This window comes from Apus apus, chromosome 1, assembly GCF_020740795.1.
Source record: "Apus apus isolate bApuApu2 chromosome 1, bApuApu2.pri.cur, whole genome shotgun sequence".
Lineage (NCBI taxonomy): Eukaryota > Metazoa > Chordata > Aves > Apodiformes > Apodidae > Apus > Apus apus.
In genome coordinates this window covers 192,775,929-192,800,674 of record NC_067282.1, presented here as the reverse complement: position 1 = coordinate 192,800,674, position 24,746 = coordinate 192,775,929, and the positions used below count along the sequence as shown (strand labels likewise).

The 24,746-nt window shown below is 45.0% G+C and overlaps 1 protein-coding gene across 1 annotated transcript in view; it reads right to left on the bottom strand.

The window, feature by feature from the left end:
* The window catches only part of RELN (reelin), a 288,920-nt gene extending 265,385 nt beyond the window's left edge, over positions 1 to 23,535 (bottom strand). The window contains exon 1 of the mRNA XM_051610928.1: positions 23,307 to 23,535. Coding sequence (XP_051466888.1) covers positions 23,307 to 23,535 — 229 coding nt within the window. The remainder of the gene's footprint in view (positions 1 to 23,306) is intronic.
* Between the last annotated feature and the right edge of the window lie 1,211 nt (positions 23,536 to 24,746).

Genomic DNA, 24,746 nt, shown 5'->3' with positions numbered 1-24,746 from the left:
CTTCCTCTCATTTAAGAGAAGGCAGTCAAGTGAGAAACATTTCATATTCAAGTCTCATTTCCACACAGAAAACAGCATAAGAGAACCATAAGTGTGGTTCCCCAACACTTCTCTCAATAACTGTTGATCCTATAAGCTGATTCAACTAAACACCACAAAAAGGTTAACATCTGAAAACTACTTTACTTCTCTAAAGCTGCAGAAAAAATCAGTGATATGGGAAAGGTGCATGGTCCACTTCATTCCCTATGGAGGGAAAGCCTGGCACAGCCACGATAGGAGACACTGGAGAACCCACACAGCACAAGACATTTTGTGTGCTCCAGCTGCAGAAAAAGCCCCATTCACAGCTTGTGCCTCATCAGAGGAGGACTAATCCCAGCTTGAGACACAAAGCCATGGGGAACCAGTGTCATAAGTTCCCCACAGTGAACTGGGAGAATGGAGCTGTTTGTAGGGTTGTTCCTGTTTTTCTTTCTGTTGGTAATGGACAACCCTTTGGTTTAACCAGTAGCTTCTTGACTTCAGAACTCACTCTCCTATGCAGTTATGACTATCATGCATGAAACTACCCAGGCAAACATGAACTATTCTTTAAAAGTAATAATCATACTGTGATAGTAGCAGATAAATTTGTTGGTGTGGTTGTTGTTATTAAAAAATAAAATTGTATTCTAATTTCTGGGGGGGAATTACAAATTTATACTGTGCCTTGCAAATAATTTCCCCTCCCAAAAAGTATAAAATATCAACTTATGAAGGTACTATATGTAATAAAAAACCACTGCATCATCAAGAAGACTGTGATGGGAATAACAGAAAAATGAGGTACTGCAAGAGAGCTCCTAGAGCAGATTAGGCCCATTCATGTCTCAGTTGTACATTCAGGCTCCTCTAGACCAGAGGTTTTATTCTGATGTAAAATAAGTAATCTTCTGACTTTGAACTCATTGTAGGACAGCAGCATTTAAGGCAATTCTATCAGAAATTCACATAGTATTAATCCGCTTTTTTCCTCCTTCTGGTGGGAGGATGAACTGCAAGCAGCAGGGGAGATTTCTGAGAAGAAAACTCTAAAAAAAAAGCTTTTTTCCTGTAAACAGAAAGTTCATGCCCGTATGTGGATATAAAGAACACAAAACTCCCTGGGGACTCCAAAATTTACAGCACCTGCTCTATCAGACATTGCTGGTACTTCATCCAGCAGCAGGATGCCAGAATCGCCTAGACATCCTCTGTGTGAACTAAATCCTTTTTCCTCAACCCATAATTCAAGGAAAAAGAGGAAGTCCCCTGAATGACAACAGAAGACTTGTCACCCTTTTTAATACCCTTTGTTATTTCCTTGTTCACTAAGTTCTAGGTGACATCAAATCCATATAAAACCTCTGTCCTGCCAAGTAGATTAGGAGGTGCCTTGCAGCTTGCAATGCACTTAGAAGAAAAACATGGAGACCCACATCATAAGATAAAGTTATTCTGAATATATTTTAATCACTCTTTTTATTTCAGATGTGCTGCAGAAGGTCCAACTCTTGGGTGCAGGAGAGAACAATGTAGCATGACTCGCTATGTTGAGTTTGTCTCAGTGTCCATGAGTTCTGGCTTAATTTCTTCAACTTTTAAATTGTGGTATATCAAGCACAGTGTTCATTCTGCATTTGTAACAAAATCTCTACAAATTTAGCTGGTGTCATTTCCTTCTATTTGACTCTGCAATGTTTCTAAGGCACATGAATTTAATCATACTACACCTTTTTCTGTGCTAAACTTGACATTATAAAACAGAGATGCCACAGACTTGTAGCAATATGGTTATGGAGCAGCTGAGACATTGGAAAATCTCATTGAGGTGAAGGGAGAATTATTGTCTTTTACAGAAGACACTGTGTCTTATGGAAGCTGAGTTCAAGGTGCACTCAAGAATCATTTTCTGACCAAAATACAATGGCAGTTGGACCTGCTTTTACACAAGAGCAGAAGTCTGTTAGAAGCACCTTCTCAGTGCATGCTGTATGTGAAGGCAGCAGAAACTGGGGAATACATATTGTAAACTGTTTACTTACTTCATGGCCTTCAGTTTTTAAGTCTCCATCTAGAAATTTCTAAAATCTGAATTTTTCAGATCTTGAGCACCGGGTTTCCCATTAACCTCAGCTGCACCTACATGTGCTGGAAACCTTTGAATACATCACCAGCACACCCAAGGGGCATTTAACATTTGAGGCACTGCACATCACCATGCACTTCAAGACTGGGGCCTTGGAAACTGAGAGCAGCTCCTGCAGGAACAGAGGAGGGAGATGAATCACAGCCTTGTGCAAGTTGAAAGCAGAAAAGGAGAACTACATCTCCTTCTCCAACCCAGCCACTTCCACAGCTGAGCTGAGGGGTACAGGGCTGCCAACTTGAGCCCTCCTGCTCATGGCTAGTCTCTTTGTCACCTCTGCCATTTTTTGTGCTTTCTCTAACACATTTTTCTTTAGCAATTGAAAAGTTACTTTTAAGTTTGGTGGGTAATATATCTAATAATGTGTATATTAATTTCAGCAATAGCAGATACATTTAAAGCAAGGCCTTATCAATGCAAATTTGCCATTGAGAATGTAAAAATAAATGTAAGGAAATGTACATTTATGCCTTAAACATTAAATCATCCCTATACCACGGACAAATATATACATAATCATCCAGTAATTATTAATATCAAAATGTTATTTAAAAATAGTCTGCATTTTTTATGTTTTAGCTTCTGTGGATTTCTATTCAGATATAAACCTTATGACTCCAGTTGCTCCAGTAAAATCCACAGGGCTACTTGTGCAAATCATTGTTGCAAAGTAAAGCTGGAAATCTGCTATGAAACTGAAATTTTGCAAAGGATTAAGTTTTTAAGAGAGAATTTGCAGTTTCTTTTATTTGAGAAGGTTGGGGCTTTTTGTAAAGGACAGCAAGGAGTAGGCAAGTAGATAGACTAAGCATCCAATCTTCCTGACACCTTTTCCAACTTGTCCTCTTGTTGAGGACATAATTCCCTTTTCCTATTTTCTCTCCCTGAGAAAAACACCTTTCTTGCTTTCTGAGAGGAGGGAGCCCTGAGCCCCCGGGGCCCAGCTGCACAGCAGGAGGGTGCATGGGCAGGGGCAGCACAGGAGCACAGCTTGGCTGAGCCTCCAGCAGCAGCTGGAATGAACACAAAGGTATATTAAAGAGACATTCACTGACTGCTCACCACATTCACTACGAAACACCTTCTGAAGGCATATTTAAATGCTTCTACAAAATTGTAATTTGAAATGTATCTCGTCTTTGCACTCATTGAGAATAAGTTGATGTGTCGGTTGGAGGCTGGCATCAACCATTTTTGGATGATTGGTTTCAAATCCTCTAATCAGCTTACTGTCCAAATAATTGAGCTGTGCACTGGGGAAGGCCCTTTGAGGCATGAGTGAAGACATCCTCCCTCCAGCCCTGGAGCAAAATTAGAGCTGGCATTTCCAGCCCCCCTGTGTTGCCTGCACCTTCCTGCCACAGCCAGCCAGAAGCTGCTTCATTTGCCCAAGAGTATCCTGACCCAAACTCCCCCTTGCATGTGTAGTGAACAGAATCACAGGGCACCTTTATTTTTCTAAGAACTATTGTTTTAGTATAGGTGTAGATTTGAAGCTAAGATTTAGATACATATTTTTCTTCTATTGCACCAAAAATGATAACCCTCACTAAACTACTCTTACCAGCCCCTGTACCAAACAACAAGAGACACACTGTGATACTCAAAGAAGCCTAACTCAGAAGTTATATAAATAGCAAGGAAAACATATACATTAGTATGGGCTGGAGTAATGGATGCAGAGCAAGATTTTCTACATGCACAGGCAGTCCATAATGGGCTTTAAAATAAGGGTGGCATCCTGTGGGGGGTGATTTCATCCCACGCTGTCCTTGCTTAAAGGGAACAAATTACTGCTTGCCAATAGGGACAATACAGCTGCCAGCTTCAGAGCTCCCTTTCTGGCTCTCCCACCTGGTGCAAAGCCCCCTCAGGAGGGTGAAATGCCAGTTTGCACCAGAAAAAAGGCACTGACAAAGTTTGTTTGTTCCCCTGAGCTCACACCTCCCCTGCCTACACTGCCCAGGACACCTGCCCCCTCCATCCCCCTCTCACAGCCCTCCCTCAGGTCCAGGAGATAAAGGAGAAATGGGTTGGGAGCTCTGTTTTCCTCTTCTCTCACAAACTAGCAGCCCCTGTTTTTTATATCTTCCCTTTATTATCTTCCTTTTATTATCTTCCCTTATTTCCTAGTTCTCTGTAATTACAACTTGGGACATCAAACGGTGAAGCAGGGACTGTTTTTGAAGGCTTTTATAATTAGCTTTTCTATTGTGTCCTCTAATACCTCCTCTGGCTTTAGACTTACTTTTTCTGTTCACAACCTCCCGAACATATGGTGGTAAATATGCAGCACACTGTGAGCTTCACCTGGAGTCTACTTACAATGTATCTGCAATGTAAATAACAGACTTCGTGTCAGTCAATTAATCACACACCAGTGGTTGGCAGAGGGCAGGCAGACTGCAGGAAGAGAAATTGGAAAGTGGTGTCCTGATCAGTGTTGGACTTCAAGTATTATATATTACCTAATTCAGCATGCTTCTCTGGCATCACTGCTTCTTGCCTAAAAATTCTGTTACAATTGCATTAGACATTACTTGAATTCATAATGACTCAATTCGAGGCCAAATTCTCCACTCACCAGGACCACTTTGATACCATTTCAGTACAGAATATGACCCAGCTGCAAATTTAATGCAAAAAATAAATTTAAAGTGATCCCAGGATGATGCACAAAATTTAAACATCACCATTCCAGCAAAAGTGTTTCTTGTTCATAAAACTAATTCAAATTAATTACTTTACAGATGTGCTTTATTCTTGTTTTTTGCAAGAATGCATATGAGCAAGACAAAGTACTTTGTTTACCTGATCCACTATTTAAGTCATGGGATTCATAAGCATATCATCAATTACAGTCACAAACAAACCATCTTGTGTTTAAAGAAAAGGACTTTCTACTTCAGTAGAGCTTTTCTAATTTGAAGACCTCAAAGGATTTTCTGTAATACATTAAAAACCTTGTCATTCCCAGGGAGAACAAATGAAAATATAGAAATAAATCACCTAATATCTAAATGCACTTGGGTGTAGCACAGCACAAAAGTGAAGACCTAATAGGAAGAATTTTCATAACAACAATAAAAATCTCATCAAAGGCAAAGAAATGACCTGTTTATGTCTGAGATGCTCCCATGTCTCATTGTACCTGGCCCCAGACTTGTCTCCACTGTGGCCAGTCCCCAGGAAGGGTTTTGCCCTGGGGCTGGCTTCAGGCAAGTGGGTCAAACAAGCACTCTCAGCCACCATTTGCCTATCTGCTGCAATTTGGCCCTACAGGTCTCCAGAGGCTTTGTGTTATTGCCTTCATCCTATTTCTTCTGAGACTTTATTCCCATGGGGATCACTACAGCCTTTCTTTGCAGCCAGAGAGGCTACCCTTTACAGAAAGCTCCTCTTCCTTTAATCAGGAGCTGAAGGAAAACTTCAGGGACTAGATCAAACTTTGGCTTCAAAGCCACTGGCTTCTGGTGGTCACCTGAAGAACTGGTTATGTTTCCAGGACAACAACTTATCTCCCAGATATGACTAGAAAGCTAAACCCCATTGCAGCACTTAAGGGCTTTGGTGCAAGAGTGGGAGCAATGGCAGTGCAGTGCTGTGGCACCCCTGCCCCCCCAGAGGCCCCCACCATCCCTCCTGCATGCCCATCACAATGGAGCATTCCTCTCCTTATCACTGCCAGCCTCTGCTCAGCCAGGACAGGCCACATGGGTCAGCAGCCCCAAGGCTGTCCTGAACATGAACCAACCCCCAGGACAGCCTGGCCCTGATGCTTAATGCCCTGTGGCTGGGATCCACAGGAGGTGCTGCAGTTGAGTGTTTTTTCTTTGTAGTGGGGATATAAAAACACTTCTGGGTGGGGATCAGTGCCTCCTACCCTCAATAGGGTACAGCAAAGTCTTACCGAGGCATTTCTGTGCCTGGGGCATGTGCAGGGTCCCTTTCTGCAGGAGTTCTCCTGAGGTTAATAAATAGCTGAGCTCACCTGATTGTTTCCAGTTTTGGGAAAGGCATTGCCCTGGGTCTTTTCCCTCTGCTGGCTACTCATTTCCATGAAGCTTTCAGGTATCCAGCATCTCTGGGACCTGTATCCCTATGTTACAATTACTGAAGTCAACAAACGCATTCAAAAGGGAGGAGGACAGAAAGCACTGAGAGTGCCTCAGAAAGAGCCTGTTCACATAAATGTGCTTCAGGGACAATTGCATTTCTTTGCAAGAATAAGCATGCAAAAAAGCAACTGCAACCTAAAGAATGTTTATTTAGCATATTGGTCTACTACTTCTTGCTATGCCAATGAAAACAGCACCAAAGCAACAAAATACATTCAGGGACATTTTAGTAACCTGGACATTACTATGCAGTGGTTCTAATAACATGAATAAAGAAAAGTTTAGGTGTCTAAGGGATGGCAGCTCTTGTCAATATGTAAAAGCAAGCAAAGGTAATTTTTTTTAAAGTAAACATGGGTTTGAGGAGTTTAAATGAGTGGTGCAAAAAGCATGTAGAGCCCCAGGAAGGGCCAGGTTTTAACACAGAGCTTTCAGACTTGAAGTATGGACAGGGGAGCTTGTGTTCCCAGCCTGTCCCCTCAGACAGGAGGGGCCAGCATCCCATCCCTGTGCCACCAATCAGCTTGCTGGGGAAGAAGGGCAGGGCAGTAAATTCTGAGCACCTCAGCCCAGGCCAGACCCAACCTCCCCTTCCAGGGCAAGTGCTGCCAGTGCCAGGCAAGTGGAGACAGTTCCTGCAGCCAGATGGGCCCAGGGGGACTGGCACCCCTCCCTATGGTGTCCTTAGATACCAATAGGTGAAAAAAACAACACTCAACATATCTGGGTGTCCATCTCAACTTGATGTGCCCTCCAAAGCACAAGCATTTCATTCTGACCTGCACAGCCCTCTTGGTGCTTGCTGGTACCTTGCAGCACAGGCACGGGCACTGGCTCTCCCAGAGTCAGCCCATGCCCATGCCCAGCCCATGGGAGCAGGGCTGTGGGTTGGCACCAGCTCTGCCTTGGGACAGACCAGCCCCTTCATGCTGCAGCCTCACTGCATTCAGTGAAAGGGCTTTTTTCTCTAGACAGGACTTGACCAGGGAGCAATGCTTGACTGAAAGAAAGGCAAGCTCCAAGGCTGAAGATCTTATAATATTTCTGACTTAATTTATAGTCATAATGCTTTTACTTTGAAAGACAAAGCAATATGATGGTGTTGTGATTAAGGTGCAGAATATCTAATTTGAGAGGCGCATAAAAGGAAATCAAGGAGTGCTATCTATCAGGAAGATAAATGTAAAAGGATCAAGTCTTCCCCCATCCTCACTATAAATCTAGAACTACTAGATCATAAAGAACCAGAATTTAAAAAAAAATAAAGAAAAGGAAAAAAAAAAGAAAAAAAAGGAGACATGTTAAATGCCACCTAACAAGCTTCATGACATGAGCACAAAAGTCTTAAATTCAATGTCATAAATTCAATACCATCAAAAGTTTCAGTTACTATGTCCATAGAGACGTTACTGTGTAAGTCAAGCACAATATTAAAAGACACTAAAATGTTTAATATGTGTTAACTATTTTAAATTCACAGAAATATCACAAAGACATCATCAACCATTTTTACCCTTTTGTCACGTTTTTTTTATAGATGTGTCACCATTTCTGCAATTAAAAGATGGCCCAAACATTTACAGAAAACAGGTAAGCCGGAAAACTGCTCTTGTGGACCTGAGTGCATGCAATCATCATGCCTACTCCAATAAAAACACCCAAATATGCCAAGATTAATATCTGCATATGTTTAAATTACCACTTTAAAAGATATTAGATTTAAAGAATCCCACCTGTTCCTAGAGGCAGCAAGAACTGATTATTCCTTTCAGGTATTTTCATGGGGAAAATACCTTGCTCAAAAGCACTGAATGTTGTGCTACTGCTATATATAAAACCCTCTGGCTTTAGTTCAACATTTAGGGCACATAAGCCTTTATTTTCTGTTTAAATGTACTAATCTTCTTAACAGTATAATCAAGCCTCTAATATATAACATGATCAGTTTATATTTAGAAGGAATAACTGTCACGTTAGTGGTGATGGACATATCTCTCCATTCATCTGACTGAATTACCCAGGATAAATCCCTTTCCCCAATTCATTTTTGCAGAGACAGCAAGCAGCTTTATTTCATTTAAAAGCAAATCTTACAGTTGCAAGATATTTATAGTTAATATGTAAAAATCCTGCTTTAAGTTTGAGAAACGTTTCTTTCTTCCTCCATTTCTCAGAGTGAAATGTTCCAGTTGGTAGCTTTTTTTAATAACACAGGATTTTGCAGGCTACAAATTCAACAAAAGGTATTCCTAGAATGAACAAGTCACCAAAACTTAAATTATGTTTGCATCCTTCCAGAGCTTTGTGTTCTTGAAAAGTCAGAACGAGCCTGAGCCTTTGGGTACATTTAAGTAAGTTTGTTTTGAAGACTATCACAAGGGTCTTTTTTTTCTTTTAGCAGAACTGGGACATCTCCCAGTAAGTCCCAATTCCTGCCCAATTGATTACCAGCTAGGTATCCCAAAAAAAGGTATCCCTGCCAATACAAAACCTAAGCCAGATCTAAGACATAGAAATGGATATATTAAATGGATATATTCAAAGGGGATTTTCAAGACAGCAGAGAGTCAGGCTATATTTTGGCATATGACAGGAATTTTTTTAGGTCTGCTATGACACAGGCAGTAAGCATAATAAAAAGCTGCTAAATACCCAGGATCCTGAAATATATACTTAATTATCTGCCACCCCTCTCACATATATTTCCTCACTGTGCCTGTTCTGATGCTGAAGAGCACATTAAATGATTAGCCACCCAACACGTGTAAGTATTTATCCCAGCAGCAAACTGATTGCCTGCAACAGAAACCCTCAAGAAGTAACAAAACAGCCAGATATGTAACAAAGGCTGTAATGGAATATGCTCTTAAGTGTGTAACTAAAAGGAATTTATTATTATACTTTTATTATACCTAAACATTTCCAAACTGTTCAAAATGAATAGAGAAAAGGTGATATGTTATTATCAAACATTCCTGGTTTGCCTCAATGATAGACACCTATACAAGGTTTCACAAAGTAAAACCCAAAATCAAAAAGGCCATCAAATGCTGGTCCAGCTAATACAAAGGTGTCAATCTCTATACCAGAGAACAGTGTTCTTGACTTAAAAAAAAAGGACAAAGATAATGATTCCCCTCTAATTCAAATTCATTACCACCACTCTGCATGCCAAACATAACAAACACGTTAAATTCAGCAGAAGAGATGAGAACTGAACTGGCACACAGCTGGAACGTCATCCAGATCATTTGACTGGGGCATTTTATTTCCTACTGATACATCTGTCTAGCAGTTTTAGGGGAGAGCTACTAGATGGAAGCTGTCAACCTGGTTACATTCGCCAAGCAATGAGCTCAGCTCTTTGGAAAACGAGAGGAGAATCTAATAAGCTGAAAACCTGACTGGTCACTCACTCATGGTCAACACTGCCTCACCTTTCTGCACCTGGACACCAGGGTCAGCCTTGCCCCAATGCTCCATTGCACCAAGAGGGATGGAAACTGCCATCCAGATGTTCAGCTCAAGGAGTAAATTAGTAAAATTTTCAAGAAGAAAACAGAGTTTAAGCCTGTCCTGCTGCCCAAAAGTTTTGTTTCATCACTCGTATTACATGATGCATGAAGGATCTGTGGGCTTTGCTGGCACTGATTCTCTTTTGTGGGGACCACAGACCACTCTGCCCAGGAGTGTTAAAAGCTGGAGTGCTCCATGGTGTCAGACAGAATATGCAATTTTTGCTTGCCATTTGTAAATCTGGAGTGAAAGATCAATAGTTAATCATAGAATCATAGAATAGTTTGGGTTGGAAGTACATTGAAGATCATATAGATCCAAGCCCTCTGCATGGGCAGGGACACCTCCCACTAGACCAGGCTGCACAAAGCCCCATCCAACCTGACTCTGAACACTTTCAGGGATGGGGCCTCCACAGCCTCCCTGGCAACCTGGTCCAGTGTCTCACCACCCTAACAGGAAAGAATTTCTTCCTAATGTCTAATCTAAATCTCTCCTTTTCTAGCTTGAAACCATTCCTCCTCGTCCTCTTGCTACGTGCCCTTGTAAAAAGCCCCTCTCCACCTTTCCTGTAGCCCCTTCAGCTACTGGAAGGCTGTTAAAAGGTCTCCCCAGAGCCTTCACTTCTCCAGGCTGAACAGCCCCAGGTCTCTGAGACTGTCTTCATAGAAGAGGTTCTCCAGTCCTCAGATCATCTGTGTTGTCCCCCTCTGGACTCTCTCCAAGAGCACTATGTCCTTCCTGTGTTGAGGGCTTCAGACCTGGACACAATATTCCAGGTGGGATCCCATGAGAGCAGAGTAGAGGGGCAGAATCACCTCCCTTGACCTGCTGGCCACACTTCTTTTGATGCAGCCCAGGATGCAGTTGCTCTCTGGGCTGCAGGTGCAGATGGCCAGCTCCTGTTGAGCTTCTCATCGACCAACACTGCTGAGTGACTTGCACTCAGTAGTGTTGGTCGATGAGAAGCTCAACATGAGCAAATCACTCAGTAGTGTTTCTTAGCAGTTAGTGATGTGCAATCAGAAGAAATATTGTACTGCAATTAATTTTAAAATGTATTGTCTTAATGGAAAGTGTTGCAAATAGAAGAACTGGCTCTGTACTGCAATCTCACTACTTGGGAAAAAGGTGGGGCCGGACATTGGAGTTTTGGGCAAGGTCCCAAAGGAAGAGTATCTACTGTGTAACACACCACCACCTCTGCTCAAAGACAGTTGAGAGTTTAAAAAACCTATTTGTACTACGAAAACAGCCAGATGCCATCGCATTGGCTTTCCTCAGTGATGAATGGCATGAAAGCTCCCGAACATCTGCTACCACTTGATGAGACAAAACTTACATCTCTTTGAGAGAAAAGGTCCACAGATGCTCACTGGAGAAACCCAGGCTGCCTGAAGCTGGGGAGGGACCAGTGCTGCCAGCCCCAGCCAAACCCACACCTTTCATCTCCTCTGGTGGAGGCAAGTTCTGCAAACATTACAGCTCTGCTGTAGCACCATCATCTTCACTCTATGTTAACTACGTGTTGATGGGAAAGCACAGCAATGAGGAGCACAAGGGATAATTTTTGTGAGCAAATGTTCACATCTTCACTGAAAAGTTCATTTCTATTTGAGGTGGCCAGCCCTGTAAATATTATTCCTTAAAAAGAGAAAAAAAAAAAAAAAAGTATATATATATAAAGAAATACATACATATATATCTAGAATATATATATAATTTTGAAGACATGAAGGCCTATTTTTCTAGTTACATGAAATGAAATATATGCACTATAAATGCACTACAACAGGTTTTTGAAATCTGGAAGCAGAAATATCCTTTAACTGTAGACATCCAGAAGAAGTCAAACAACAGATCTCCTCTAAGCCTTTTTTACTGAATACTGAATCAGGGAAAAGATTTCTGTAGAAAAACAAAACTGAACAATGATGAGATGTAAAGGAAAATGTGGTCAACGTACACACCAGAAGCCAAACAGCAGCCACAGGTATCATTATAGAAAACATGAGTTTGTTACCTTGGCAATCTCACTGTTGCTACCAACTACACTTCAGTGCCTTAAAGAGTGAATTATTATTCTGTAATTTATTTTGGGAACAAATGTGAGGAAAATGGTGAGAGTCACTTGTCTGAATCAGTTCTGTTCAGTGGCCGGAAATTAAATGGTCAACTTGTCAGAAGTAGAACTGTTCTTTTTTTGGTTCAGTGACCAAAATGAAAAGAAAAAGAAAGAAAAAGAGATCAGCTTGGGGTAACATAAAAGGAGACGTACTGAGGGGTTTAGCACAAAAAAATAAATTAAAATATCTGTTAGGTCAATATGAAAATCTGCAATGAACCTAAAAAAATTAGATAAAGAATTTTGTTCAAGCAGAAGTGTCTCATTTCATTTTCTGATTATGCAGCAAACCTTTTTTTTAATTCTTCACAGTAAGTCTCACAATTAAGAGTTTCCAAAGCAAAATCAAAAGCTTGTTTTGAAAATATCAGTAGTATCTTTCAAATGCTTCACTTCCTCCATTTTTCATTTAAAAAATTACCAAATTCTGCTCAAATACACTAACAGTTTTTATCCTTCACAAGATCAGATTCTAAATGAGTTCACTAGAAACATGGCAACTCCAGCTGATTCAGTTCTAAAGTCCTCTGTCTCATGCAAGAATATTATCAACTTGAAAGATTATCTGGTGGGGTATCAGTCATCAGGAAACCAACTATAATAATTGGAAAGTATAAAAATATTTGCAAGAGCGTTTTGATCTTCATACTAACCAGAATAAGTTTCTGAAGGCTACAGCCTTTTTTGGGCCAGTCAAAAGAATTGCTCTACAAAAATGTTAAGGTGTACTTTAGCCAGAGATCCCTTCTGTCAAATGTGCTAGGAACTTTTTTCCCAGCACATTCTAGTACTGAATCTTTACATTTCTTGCCTGGAATCCCCACAAACCAGCCTGCTTCGTCAGACCAAGATCTTTGCCTTGGTCAGTTGTGCTGTTTGGTTTCTCTCTGCATTTCTTGGTACCAATAACCATTTCATCTAGTGTCCAGATGAATGTGTCTAATTCTGGAAGGAGGGTTGTTTTTTTCTGGAAGTGCATTTCCCCTGTGAGAAAGGAACACTGGAAGGTTATTGTGGCCTGGAAGCCACAGCTTGTTTAGCCAGAAAGATAAATATTATCTATATTTCTTGTTCTTTCCTATCTATTGTATTGTCCTCGGGAGCAGAGGGAAGAGTGGAAGGCAAACGGCAGAGACCTTGCCAAGCTCCATGACGTGATGAATGACTTCTCACATCCCAGGGCCTGACATGAAGAGAGGCCACAGAGGGTCATGCTGCTGTTTTCAGATGTTAAAAGGCCAATCACCTACTCATCGCTTTCATTTTTAGCACAGGAAGAGCTTTCCTGCTGCAGGGCAGGCCCAGCTCTCCCATGAAGTGTTCCTCTGCAAGACCATAGGCAATGTACAGAGGAAAATTATTTTCTGTGTCCTTGCTAACTCATTTATGAATTCCTTACCAGAAATACTGAATGCTGTGACCACAAAGTACCTCTCATCCACAGAGAGAATATTCCCAGATTTCTCTAAGTCTTCTGGCCAGCAAGTGTTGTACACTCTATCTTTTCCTTCCCTCCACTCCACTAAGAAGTGTGCAGCACATGGACAGACCTACTGCTTCCACAATCTCCCCATACTTTCCCAGGAAGTGTCCTATATACACCAGCTGTGGACAACCAACCATAAATCCTTTCAGACTCAGGCTGGGGCAGGTCAGGAACTGCCTGCAGATGCGATGCAGAACGATAAGGAGGGGAAACAGCATTTGCTCCCAGACACAAGCTTGTGCATAAAATGGAGCTTGCTTGATGAATTTCTGTCTAGGAACTGAGGCTTTGCTTCTTTGCCAACCTGAGATCATCTAATGGCACTCTTGAAAATGTCATTGAGGGAACTGAAAGAGGTAAAGGTTGAAGCCCCTCAGGCTGTGTGTTTTTCATCAACTAGACCACTCCACGTACAGCCACACAGTGGCCAGGAGCTGGAAGGGAAAAAAGTACAGGATGCCAGTGTCTGACCACCCATGGCAGCGAGGAATGATGAGCTAGACAATGAGAGACACGCTGTGGTGACCAGAGCTGGGGTTGGCAGGCAGACCCTCGTCTTGTGTTTCAGGTCTGTCAGGTCATACCCATTTATTTACAAAACTATACTTCAAGCAGACACAGGGTGGAATAAATAGCTCTGGCTATTATAGGTTTGCTAAGCATGGTGTAAGAGCTCCCAGCATTTTGTCTCAGTTTGGTTTATAACTTAATCCCCTCAGCCCGATGCATGCACCCTGGCCTCCAGGAAACCAGCAGCTACAATCATGTGTACGTGCAGGTAGATGCCACTCAGGAAAACACTCAAAGATCTTCAGCCCCATCTCTGCTGCTTAACCTGCTCGTCCTGCTGAAGCAGAGCAAGGGCATTGCCAGTTTCTCCCATGCTGTATCTTGCAAAACCAAAGAGAGAAACCCGTGACCACTCAGCATGTTTGCATGTCCTCAAGCTTCTGCCTCAGGAGAAGACACAGCAATAGGTTTGCACACAGTTTCACAAGTGTTTCCAACACCTACTGATCCCCTACACCTAAAAGGCTGAGCTTATTCTCATCCACCAAACCCAAAGAAAATGTTATTCTCGGCATCTAAAGCAAATACTCTGTCCCCTGGAGCTGCTCCCTTCTCTGAGTAGGCAGAAAGGAGGAGGGAGGGGGCTGGTGGCACACAGGGCCACCATCCAACTAATGTCCTCTCCTACTGGCACCTGGCCCTTCAGCAATGAGGTGGGGACAAACTGTCCCCAAGGTGGGCACAGAACCTCACTCTTAGGGAGTGGGGCAAGGCATCCCTCCCTGGAAAGGGTCTGTGGAGACCACAGGTCCCACCACAAGGCCAGTGTGTTTGTTACCCTGGGACATGGGAAACTGAGGCAACACTTGGACACGGCACTGAAGCACTTGAACAGTTTGGAGAGAAACCTGCAGCAAACATAATTTCATTAAGAAGGTCAATGTCTGAAAGATGATTTTTTTAAAACTTTGGGTAGTGTGGGGTAAAGCTTGCATCTGAAGGGAGATGGATTTGTCACCTGCTGTCTCTTAGGGATCTTTCAGGTTGAACTTCAACAGACACAGGCTGGAAAAGCACCATTGATTTTACCCCCTGAGGAGATGCTTGTGAAACTCTCACAACCAATATTAATATCAAAGTTCCTGAAGAGGATCAGGGAACAGCCTCCTCTGTTTTGTTCCCAGGATGAAAAAATAGGGCAAGAGGGACCTCACAAAGACCATGAAAAACAGCCTCTGGTTTGTAATTAAAACCTTTGGGAAAGTGTCAGAACTCCTCACCTGCCCCCCTGCACCGTTCACAGACCACTTGGGTCCAGTCCCCCCAGCCATCTCCTGCTTTCTAGACTGAGATGTTCACATAAAGGGCATTGCCCACAACAGGTGGTGAAGAATCACTACAGGGTCACAGTCAGGGATGTAATGATGGGAAAACCAAGGATACCACCTGGGTGAAGGGTGAGGTGTGGAAGGTCCCAGGAACCTCATGGAGATCACTGCCAGCAAGCAAAAGCCACATACACCAACCAGGCTTCCCAAACGGAAAGCCATGCTGGCAGCAACAGGCTGAGGAAGAACAACTGAGAGCTACACCAAAGGGAGTCTGGAGTGAGACAGATGGTGCTGTGGCCACTGAGATGCAGAAGGAGCCCACAGGCACCTCTGGCTGAAGCTGAGCTGATCCCAGCTGCCCAGGAAAGGCCATGGTGCCCCAGAGGCATCAGCTGCTCTGGTCAGTTGCAGAAGCTGCTGGCAGACATCCCGTGGCCCTGTGCCCAGCTGTTGGGTACCATCTCCAGCCCCAGCCAGGATCTCTCCAGCTGCAGGATGGAGTAATGCCTGGTCCTGGACTGAGGATTAAATGGGCACAAACACTAATGCTCCTCGCAAACTTCAGTTCTCCCTCTCCAGGCAGGACATGCACTTCTCTGCCTTCTTTAAGGCAAATCCTTAGTGAGAGATAGATTAAAACAAAACAAAGTCTTAAAAATGAAACAAAAAAACACCTCCATGACCCTTCTCTTCCCTTTAGGAAAAGAATAAAAAATATGTTGCCAATGGGAGGCATCTCAGCACTGAGGGGAACCTGGGAGAAGGTCCCACAGGCATGGAGCAGGAGTATCCTCCATGACACCACTGGCATCCTCCACTATCCATCGGCACAGCCCAGCCTGCAGTACGTGAACTGCATGACACAGGCCATGACTTCCATTTTCCAGGACTGACCTGAGGGGAGGAGGAACGGAGGAAGACTGCCCATCCTACAAGAAGGCATCATCTGACAAACTGGGAAGTAATCTGCTCTTGGGCTTTCAAAGATCTTCAAAGTTGCACTGTCAGAGTTTGTCGTGTGTTTAACCAAGAGGCTACTCACAACTGGGGTGGGGGGGAGGTGGTGGTGGAAAGGGGGAATTACACAGATATTCCAGACACACTTTTGCATTCTGTGCACCTTTCATGACCGATGAAAAGGCAGGAAATGTTAACACAAAGAAAGGAAGCATGTTAAAAAGACTGAACCTTTCATCGGAGACTATTGAAATTCTCATAACAAGGGCTGGTATGAAAGGTTGCTTTTTCTCAGAGGTAAGACAGTGCTGCTTCCTTCCCTCTCCATGCAGCAAACACTCGTGACAAACCTAAACCACAGCTGTAGGGCACGAGACACACAAAGCAAATAAAGGCTACATCTGAAATAATCTCTGTTGCATCACCACGGCTATTATCAAATTGAAAATCATACTCCAACCAGTCAATACGCATAATTTTTAGTACTGTACCATAATAATTAAATGCTACAATGTTTCAAAGGCAGTGGCCTCCAAAAGTCCAGATCAGGAGAACAGTATGGAAAATGAGAATTGCTGCTGGTTTGACACCCTTACCCTGTTCTACCTAATAAACCAGCATGGGTCTGATGGAATAATCGATGTGGGAAACACTGAATAAACATACTGCCTGCCACCATAGCACAGTAACCTACTTATAAATAGTTTATTGGTCACCTTAGCTCTTGAAGCACAAGATTTATACCTTGATATATCTATCTCTCTCTCACTCAAAAATTATGCCTATTAATTATTTCCAATATTTTTATTTCTACTTAAAAGCTGTTACCATGAACATATTTTAGCAATGAATTCCACAGATAAATTATGCACATTCAAAAATATGTTCTTTAAACACAGAAAACAGAAAATATGTGCAGTGTCTCTCTTGAAACACTGCTTTTGCACCCTTTCACCACTGATAGGATTCTTTTCTTCCTTTACTTCAAAGCCAAGTGCTGTGTATGAGAAAGGTCTGTGCACACATGGACTCTCACACTGAGCTCAGACAGGGAACTCACTAAGGCAAAGATCATTTTTTTAATGGATACAGACATGCCCAGAGTAGTTTGCTCTACAGAGATCCATGATACCAACAATACGGTTTCTGTCCTACAGTCAGATGTCACCTGACAAATGTGGGTCAGGCCAGCACGCCGTGCTGACTTTGATTTCTGTTATTCGGGGCAATTACGTCTCCTTTGCAGGGGGGAGCAGCCCCCTGATGGAGGGGGAAAGATTTAACCAGAGATTACATCTCCTCTGTAAATTCGCAAGGAAGGCTCATTTAGGCCTTTGTGGACCTCCTACTTCCTTTCATCAATCCCAGGCCTGACCACATCTTTGGCTGAGCCATCTGCTGACCGCTTATTTGACCCACGAATTAGAGCAATGACAGCTGAACCTATTAAAATTTAACATCTTCCCTAGAAAAACACGGTTTGTAAGAGGCTGTTAGCTGCAACCTCACCTACCCTTTTCTTTTAAGGTTGGCATCCTTCATCAGCTTCTGGTCAAGAGGTGTTAAAAGCACAATGTTTTAATATTTGCAAAGACACACCACGTGAGCGAAACCCTGGGGCTAGACAAGAGCTTCACAAACACAGACAATCCACCGGCCAACGTCAAGATTCATTCCCATTCAAACCCACATTCACTCAAAAATGTATGAGGGCTCAAAGCTGACAAGTTCAATCCAACCACCTAAAGAACAGGCCACAGTATCCAGAAAACAGCCTTGCTTTTGCAATGTTCCATTTATGCTAGAAAATCCTAAATAGAAGAGAGCACAATCAGGGTGCACTCTGAGGGCTTTGGTGGATTAGGACATTTTTAGTAAAAGCTGACCCTAGATGAAATTGTTGTGTGCTGTGAAACCCTTATGCAGCTGCAGGATCTTGCTAAGGACTTCAGAGGAAAAAGACTTGAAGACCAAGGGTCTTCTCTGTTCTTAATAACCCCCTCTCTGTTGCTATCTATTGCCAGCCTTACATTTTTAAGTGTCCTTTAAGATTTACAGAGAAATTAATCCCTGGAGCTAACTGGACTCCCATGACCAAATATTTTAATGTACTTCTTTAAAACAAAAAAATGATGGAAGTCTACATTCTTCTGAAAATCAGAGCAGGGTCTAAGTGGATGAGATGAAAGATTCTGAGGGAATACCCTGCAAAAGACTCAAGAAGCTGACCTGCTTCTCAGGCTGATGCTGAAAAATTGAATGAAGTCTGGTCTTCTGTCACCTCTGCACCATCACTAACATCACCTCCTGCACACTCTTTACTTCTACCAGCTCACAAAATGCTTTCTACACTTCAGCATAACTGGTAAAGAAAGTATCCATAAGTGAGTTTCTGCAACTGTTATAATCCTCTTTATAACTTCAGCAGCATCCCTACTTACTCTCCAGTTGACTTCTCCCTTCCCTTTCCTCACTTTCAACTCCCAACACCTTTTCAATAATCTGAGCAATAAGAATTTACAATGAAAACACCCACACATCAAGCATGGGATACCAGAAATGTAAGAAACTGCTGAAAACAGATACAAAGTCATGATCTGTACTCCTTAAACACAGCAGTTAATAACAATGGTGGAATTGGCCAGACTTTAAACAACTTTTTATCAGTGCTGAAAGAGTGCATAACTACCACTTAAAATAGTTGAAAACTTCTTTTTTTTACAACCTATCAAAGCAATGGTTCCAGACAATATACAGTATGTCTAAGAATAGTAGCACTCATTGATGGAAACTGATAACATTTGGGGACTGAAGGTTAATTCGTTCTGGAAAAAAAAAAAAAGGAACAATGGAGAGTGAAATAGAAACTCAAGTCTCATTAAAGAAAACTATTTTAAGGGCAGAATTACGAGTTTTTAACATCAATCATGGGAAAACAGTTCAAAGTTGTTCCTAAAGATCTAAATTTGAAACCTTGGGAAAAAGGCATTGTTTGCAGTGACAGCAAAAAAATGTTCAAGGGATCAGAAAATATATGGTGTAAAGGTAATCTCTTTGTATGTTTAAACACTACAAATCTGACTGCTTTTAGGTTTCTGTGATTAAGGGCACTGAAGATTCAATGTTCCATCAAGTTTATCCTTTTTTCTTATGTATTTCCAAGGTACTTATGTGCCCATAGATGATGGTACATGGTTTCAGTGTTGAAGGCGAGTTGATATAGATAATCAAAATTGATGGTAGGTTGGAAATAAACCCAAAAGAGCTTGCATTAAAAATCGTGGGGAGTTTTCCTGAAGAAATTATATTCTGTTTTGCAGATTACAGTGAAAAGTCCAGCACAAAACCAAAACAGGATCATTGCTAGCTAACAGCAGTGATGAGCAAGCCCAGCAGGCCCTGATGCAACTCTCCCCTCACATGACCACTGCTTGGCTGGAAGGAAGCTGAGCAGGTGCCCACATTAAACCAGTGCACACTTTGTCAGTTTGCATTTGAGCAAGTGCTTAAGTGCTTTGCCAGCTCAAGGACTTAATTAAATTTGAAATAAGCTAATTCAAGGAATAAAAGTCTGCCAAAGGTAATAAAATTGTTTACCAATTTATCAAATCAATCCTGTGTATAAGAAGAGCATATTTATATGCAGTGTAGGTCTGTTCCTATTCAATCAGTGAATGCATATTTAAATATTTACTGATTGCAGGAATAGCACCAAATCTGGAGTATTTTTAAGGGTTACGGAAGAAGTGCTAAATCCCCAAGTATCTAATTTAACCATGCAAAGTCGGGAATATTCTTGCCTTCATTTTATTTATGAAATTCAGAGGTACAGTGAAATAAAGTGCGTGATTCATTGTGTCAGAGAAGCCACTTGCAGAAGCTCCTGTGCTCGCCTGGTTCCCATACAAGCGTCTCCTACCCCAGATACATCATTCCTCTCCCTGGGTACAGGGCAGCTCCAGGGACAGTTGGGCTAAAGGGCAAGAGCTCCTCTGAAGGCGGAGTATCTAAACAAGGTAACAGAAACTTGTTGACTGCTTTTTTATAATTGGAATTTTTTCTCATCCATCTCATCCAGCACTTGGTGCACTACTTCATCCAATCCATTCCTCTTTGAACCTGATGCTCTTGGATGCTGCTGTCACCTGTCTCTGTTGAATGGAGGGACAGGAAGTGCAACGCAGGGCACCACTGCCACCTGTGAAGAGCCAGTGCTGTGTATTTTAACATGCTCTCTGAGCAGGTCAATTTGCATTGGAAATATGCAAATTTCCTTTTGTTGTGTGCTTCTGTACTGCATCTCAAAACTCCACCTGTGGCCCCCAGTACTGCCTTTAAAGTTTGATTTTGAAATGATAAATGCGCAACCAGCACAGACTGGCATTTTTCAGTAGCACTAAACTGCACTACATAAATGCCCAGATTGCTTCAAATTATTTCTTCAGATTGTATACTTCGGAGTTTTTTCTTGTGCTATATTTAACATTGATAATTGTTACATTTAAAAATATTCAAATGAGATATTTCAAAATATCTAACCGAATAAGTGTGCTTATCTCAGGGACATGTCAGCTGCGCTGTGCATAGCAAACAGGCAGTGCTTCTTGCCTTCTTTGCCACAGGTAAGTGTTAAATCAATGCACAAAATAGAAAAAAAAAAATAAAAATGACCATTGCAAGTTAGAAATAAGGCCTGAGGCTGGCTCACACCAGGCTCTACCTACACCTGTGCTGTGTAAATAGACTAGTTTTCAAGTTCAGCCTGTGGACTTTCTTCTGTGCTTTTAAGAATTAGTGTGATCCACTGAACGCTTCCCATTTGTTTATTCCTTCTTTAGGCTTTCAAAGACACCCTGACACTCCGCTCGCAGCCCGGGGCAGATGTTTGCCCCCGGCCGTGATAACGCGCGGGCGGAGCTGCGTCAACCCGCGCGGATTTCAGACCGAAAAGCGCAACCGCGGCGCGTATTTCAGCCAGGCAGGGGGGCCACCAGGGCCACCGGGGAAGACGCAGGTGCCAGCAGCTTCGCGGGGAGCCCGGCCGAGCCCGCCGGGCCGCCGCAGCGCACCTGAGCAGCGCCGGCGGCGGGGAGCGCGCAGGGCAGCGCGGGGGCGCGCAAGGGCAGAGGCGGCTCCTCAAAATCTCCGGGTGCCCTTGCGATAGCGGGTGGGGGGAAAAAAAACGAGGCACAGAGGTTTATTCAAAGCCGCCGCGTCTTGCTCTGTCAGATGCAAAACAGCGACGGGAAATCCACGCGTGGCTACCTGAGGGATCCGGCGTTCAGCTGGCGCGATTTCTCTGCACCCTAGTAGTTAAAAATTCAAACCCCATTTCTCAGAGGGCATGAGGCGGAAGAGCATCCGCGGAGAACCACACACATCCCTACTCCTCACCCTGCAGGGCCGAAACGGCCGGACAGCCCTGCCCGCATCCCTGCCCGCACCGCGCCCGCATCCCTGCCCGCACCGCTCCCGCACTGCCCCCTCTCCAGACCAGCAACGGGGCTTAAACACCGGCTGCAGGCTGGGAAAGGGGGCAAGCGGCGAAAGGGTGCGATTCTGAACCGTATTTTTAAGAACTGATCGTTTTAAATTGTGAAAGATGGGAATTTCGGCTTTTTTTTTTATCCTCTGCACATTTGTGGTTCAGCAGGTTGAATGCAATTTAACTGATCTGAGTGTGTATTATGAGCTGCAAGATATCGGGCTCTAAAGAAAAAAAAAAATTGGTCTAGTGAAGTCATATAATTTACATATGCGGTTTGTTAAAAAAAAAAAATATCAATATTTTAAACCCAAAACTTTCATGTAATTTTGGTAAACTATACTATTAAAGGTTATACATAGACAAAACCTTCAGGACCCCTTAGATCTTATGAAAATGAGTATTTCACACCTTTGGTTTCTCTGTCTTTACAACTAAAAATTCAATCAGAATATTCACATGACTCAACGATTCCATAATTTACCTAGAACTTAAATTCTGAGCTGGAATATATCAAAGGCTGAAGTTTAGCTCCACATTTAGCCAAGGACGATTACACAGTATCTGTTTACGAGCGAAGTGTTTAAAATAAATATTTGTTTTTCATTTTCCTGACTTGTTAATGCTTCCCGCAGAAGTAGCTGTTATTTGGTAGCACTGCAAACCCTCAAACGGACACAGAGAAGAAGGATTAGTGAAGTGGTCTTCCACACTTATGAATGAAAAAAACGTTTCACACGTGAAAGTTTTCTACAGAGAGAAATGATGATGAGGCTGTTGAACAACACACACCGTTGCTGGTTTATAGGGACACTCCGCAGCCGCAAGCAGCTCTCCACAGCAGCCTACCTGCCTGCGAGGCCGCGGCCAGCCCTGGGCTGTGCCCCTCACCCAGCACATCACGAAAGTCAAGACTCTTCGTGCGTGAACAACTTTTCCTACTCTATTTTAATCTCAGCCTGGGCGTTTACAAAAAGCGCGTGGTGTAGTATTTCTGGGCAAGACCTTCCATCTCCAAAGTCACCTGTGAGTGCCTGACCTGCTGCTGTCCCCGCGGCTCCTGCATCCCCTGCCTTGCGGGAGCAACAGGCTGCCTGCCCGGCTGGGGCTGCGCCCGCTGTCCTTGCGGGGACACCTTCGGGTGACCCGCCAGGGGCAGCCGCCGGCTGCGGCACCGCACGGCCACCGCGGGAAGGGCGATGCGCCCGGTGCGAGCGGGTCCGAAAGCCACTGAAGTGGGAAAGGGAGAGACTTCCAGAGACTTGGGAGGTCCCGCATCCGGCCCTAGGCCGGTTAAGAAGAGGGGACTCGGAATTTCGCCCGGCTCCGGGCCACAGGAGCCGCGCAGGGGCGGGGCGGCGCTGCCTGCGCCCGGGCGGAGCGGGGCAGGGGCAGGTGAAGACGGTCCCGCTCGGCCGAGGAGCCCCGAGGAGCCCCTCGCCGGGCCTGACCCGGGACACGGCACACGGCCGCGCCTTTCCCGGTCCAGGGCACCCGTCCCTTCCCTGCGCGGCCGCGGGGCCGGGGCCGCTCCGTGGTGCGGGACCTCCCGGGGCCGCCCTCCCCTCCCGCCGCCGGGGGCCGTGGGGGGCGGGATCCCCCACCTACCGTGGTACTCCTGGCCGGGCACGTAGGCGGAGGGGCTGCCCGCGATGTGGAGGGCGATGAGCACCTCGCCCTGCTCGCCGTCGCCCTCCAGCTCGCCGTGGTGGGTGCAGAGGAAGAAGAAAGGGGAGAAGCGGGCTCGGGGGGCGGCCGCCCGGCCCGCCGCCAGCAGGGCACCCAGGGCGGCCAGCAGGCAGGGCCAGCCCCCGGGGACGCCCTGCCGCCGCTCCATGCTGCTGCCGCCGGCGCCGCTGGGGCATTCAGGGCACGGCGGGGCCGCCGCGCCGCTCCGCTCCGCTCCGCACGGGACGGGGAGGGACGGGATGGGACGGGGCGGGCGCTGCCCCTGCCGCGGCCCGCGGGAGTTGGCGGGGAGGCAGGCGCGGAGCGGGGAGCGGAGCGGCGCGGGCAGGGGCGGCCCCTCCGCGCCCACCGAAGGCTGCGCCGCTGCCCGGGTGCGGGGCACGGAGCTGGGAGCGCGAGGGCTGGGAATAATTTATTTCCCCCCGGTGTCAGGATGGGAGGGAGGGGAAGGTCCCTCCCCTCCTCCTCCTCCGCCTCCGCTGCCGCCCGCTCCTCCCGCTCCCGGCTCTGCGCGCCGGTGTGCGGTGCTGCCGCTGCGGGGACGAGGACTGGGAGCTGGGCTCTGCTGCCCGCCCTTTGTCTGCCTCCGGGTCCCTGCCCCTGCCTTGTCCCTGCCTTGTCCCCGCCCCAGCTTCTGCCCCTGTCCCTGCTCTTGGGTCCCAGCCCCTGCCACTGTCCCGGCCCCTGTCCCTGCGTCTGGTCCCCGCCCCAACACCTGACTCCCCTGTCCTGGTTCCCTCCGTGCTCCCGTGTCCCCGTCGCTCGGCCTCAACCCTTGTCTCACTGCCTGTATCTCTCTATCCATCATTTTGCCCCATCCCTCAGTCCCTTTGCTCCAGCCCCTGTCCCTTTGCCCTGCCTGTCCTTGTCCCTCTATCCCAGCCCCTGAGCACGTGCCACAGCCTTTGCCCTTTCACCCCTACCCCTCTGCCCCACACCCTGCCTCTCTGCCCCTGTCCCTGCCCCAGCAGCAGCCCTGCCTCGGCTGGACCTACACCCACTGCTGGGGAAAAAATTGATTTTTTCTTATACTTTCTCCACTACCGTCTTTAAAATTATACACACACACACCTTTCTTCCCTCCCCCTTGTGGGCCCTGCAGCTCAGAGGGGCAGTGCGTGAGTCCCCAGGGTGGGCAGGTCCTCGGGAGGTGGCTTCAGACCCCCAACAGTGCGTGTCCAGACCCTTCATCCCAGGAAGAGAAGCAAACCCAGGAGGGACCACAAGGGGAATGAGCAACTGAACACAAAACACTGACAAGTAGAACAATTCATTAGAACATACATTTTTAACAAGGCAGGGCTGACAGAGGGACCACAGCATCAGGAGATAGGAGCAGATCTACCAGGGTTTTTAAAG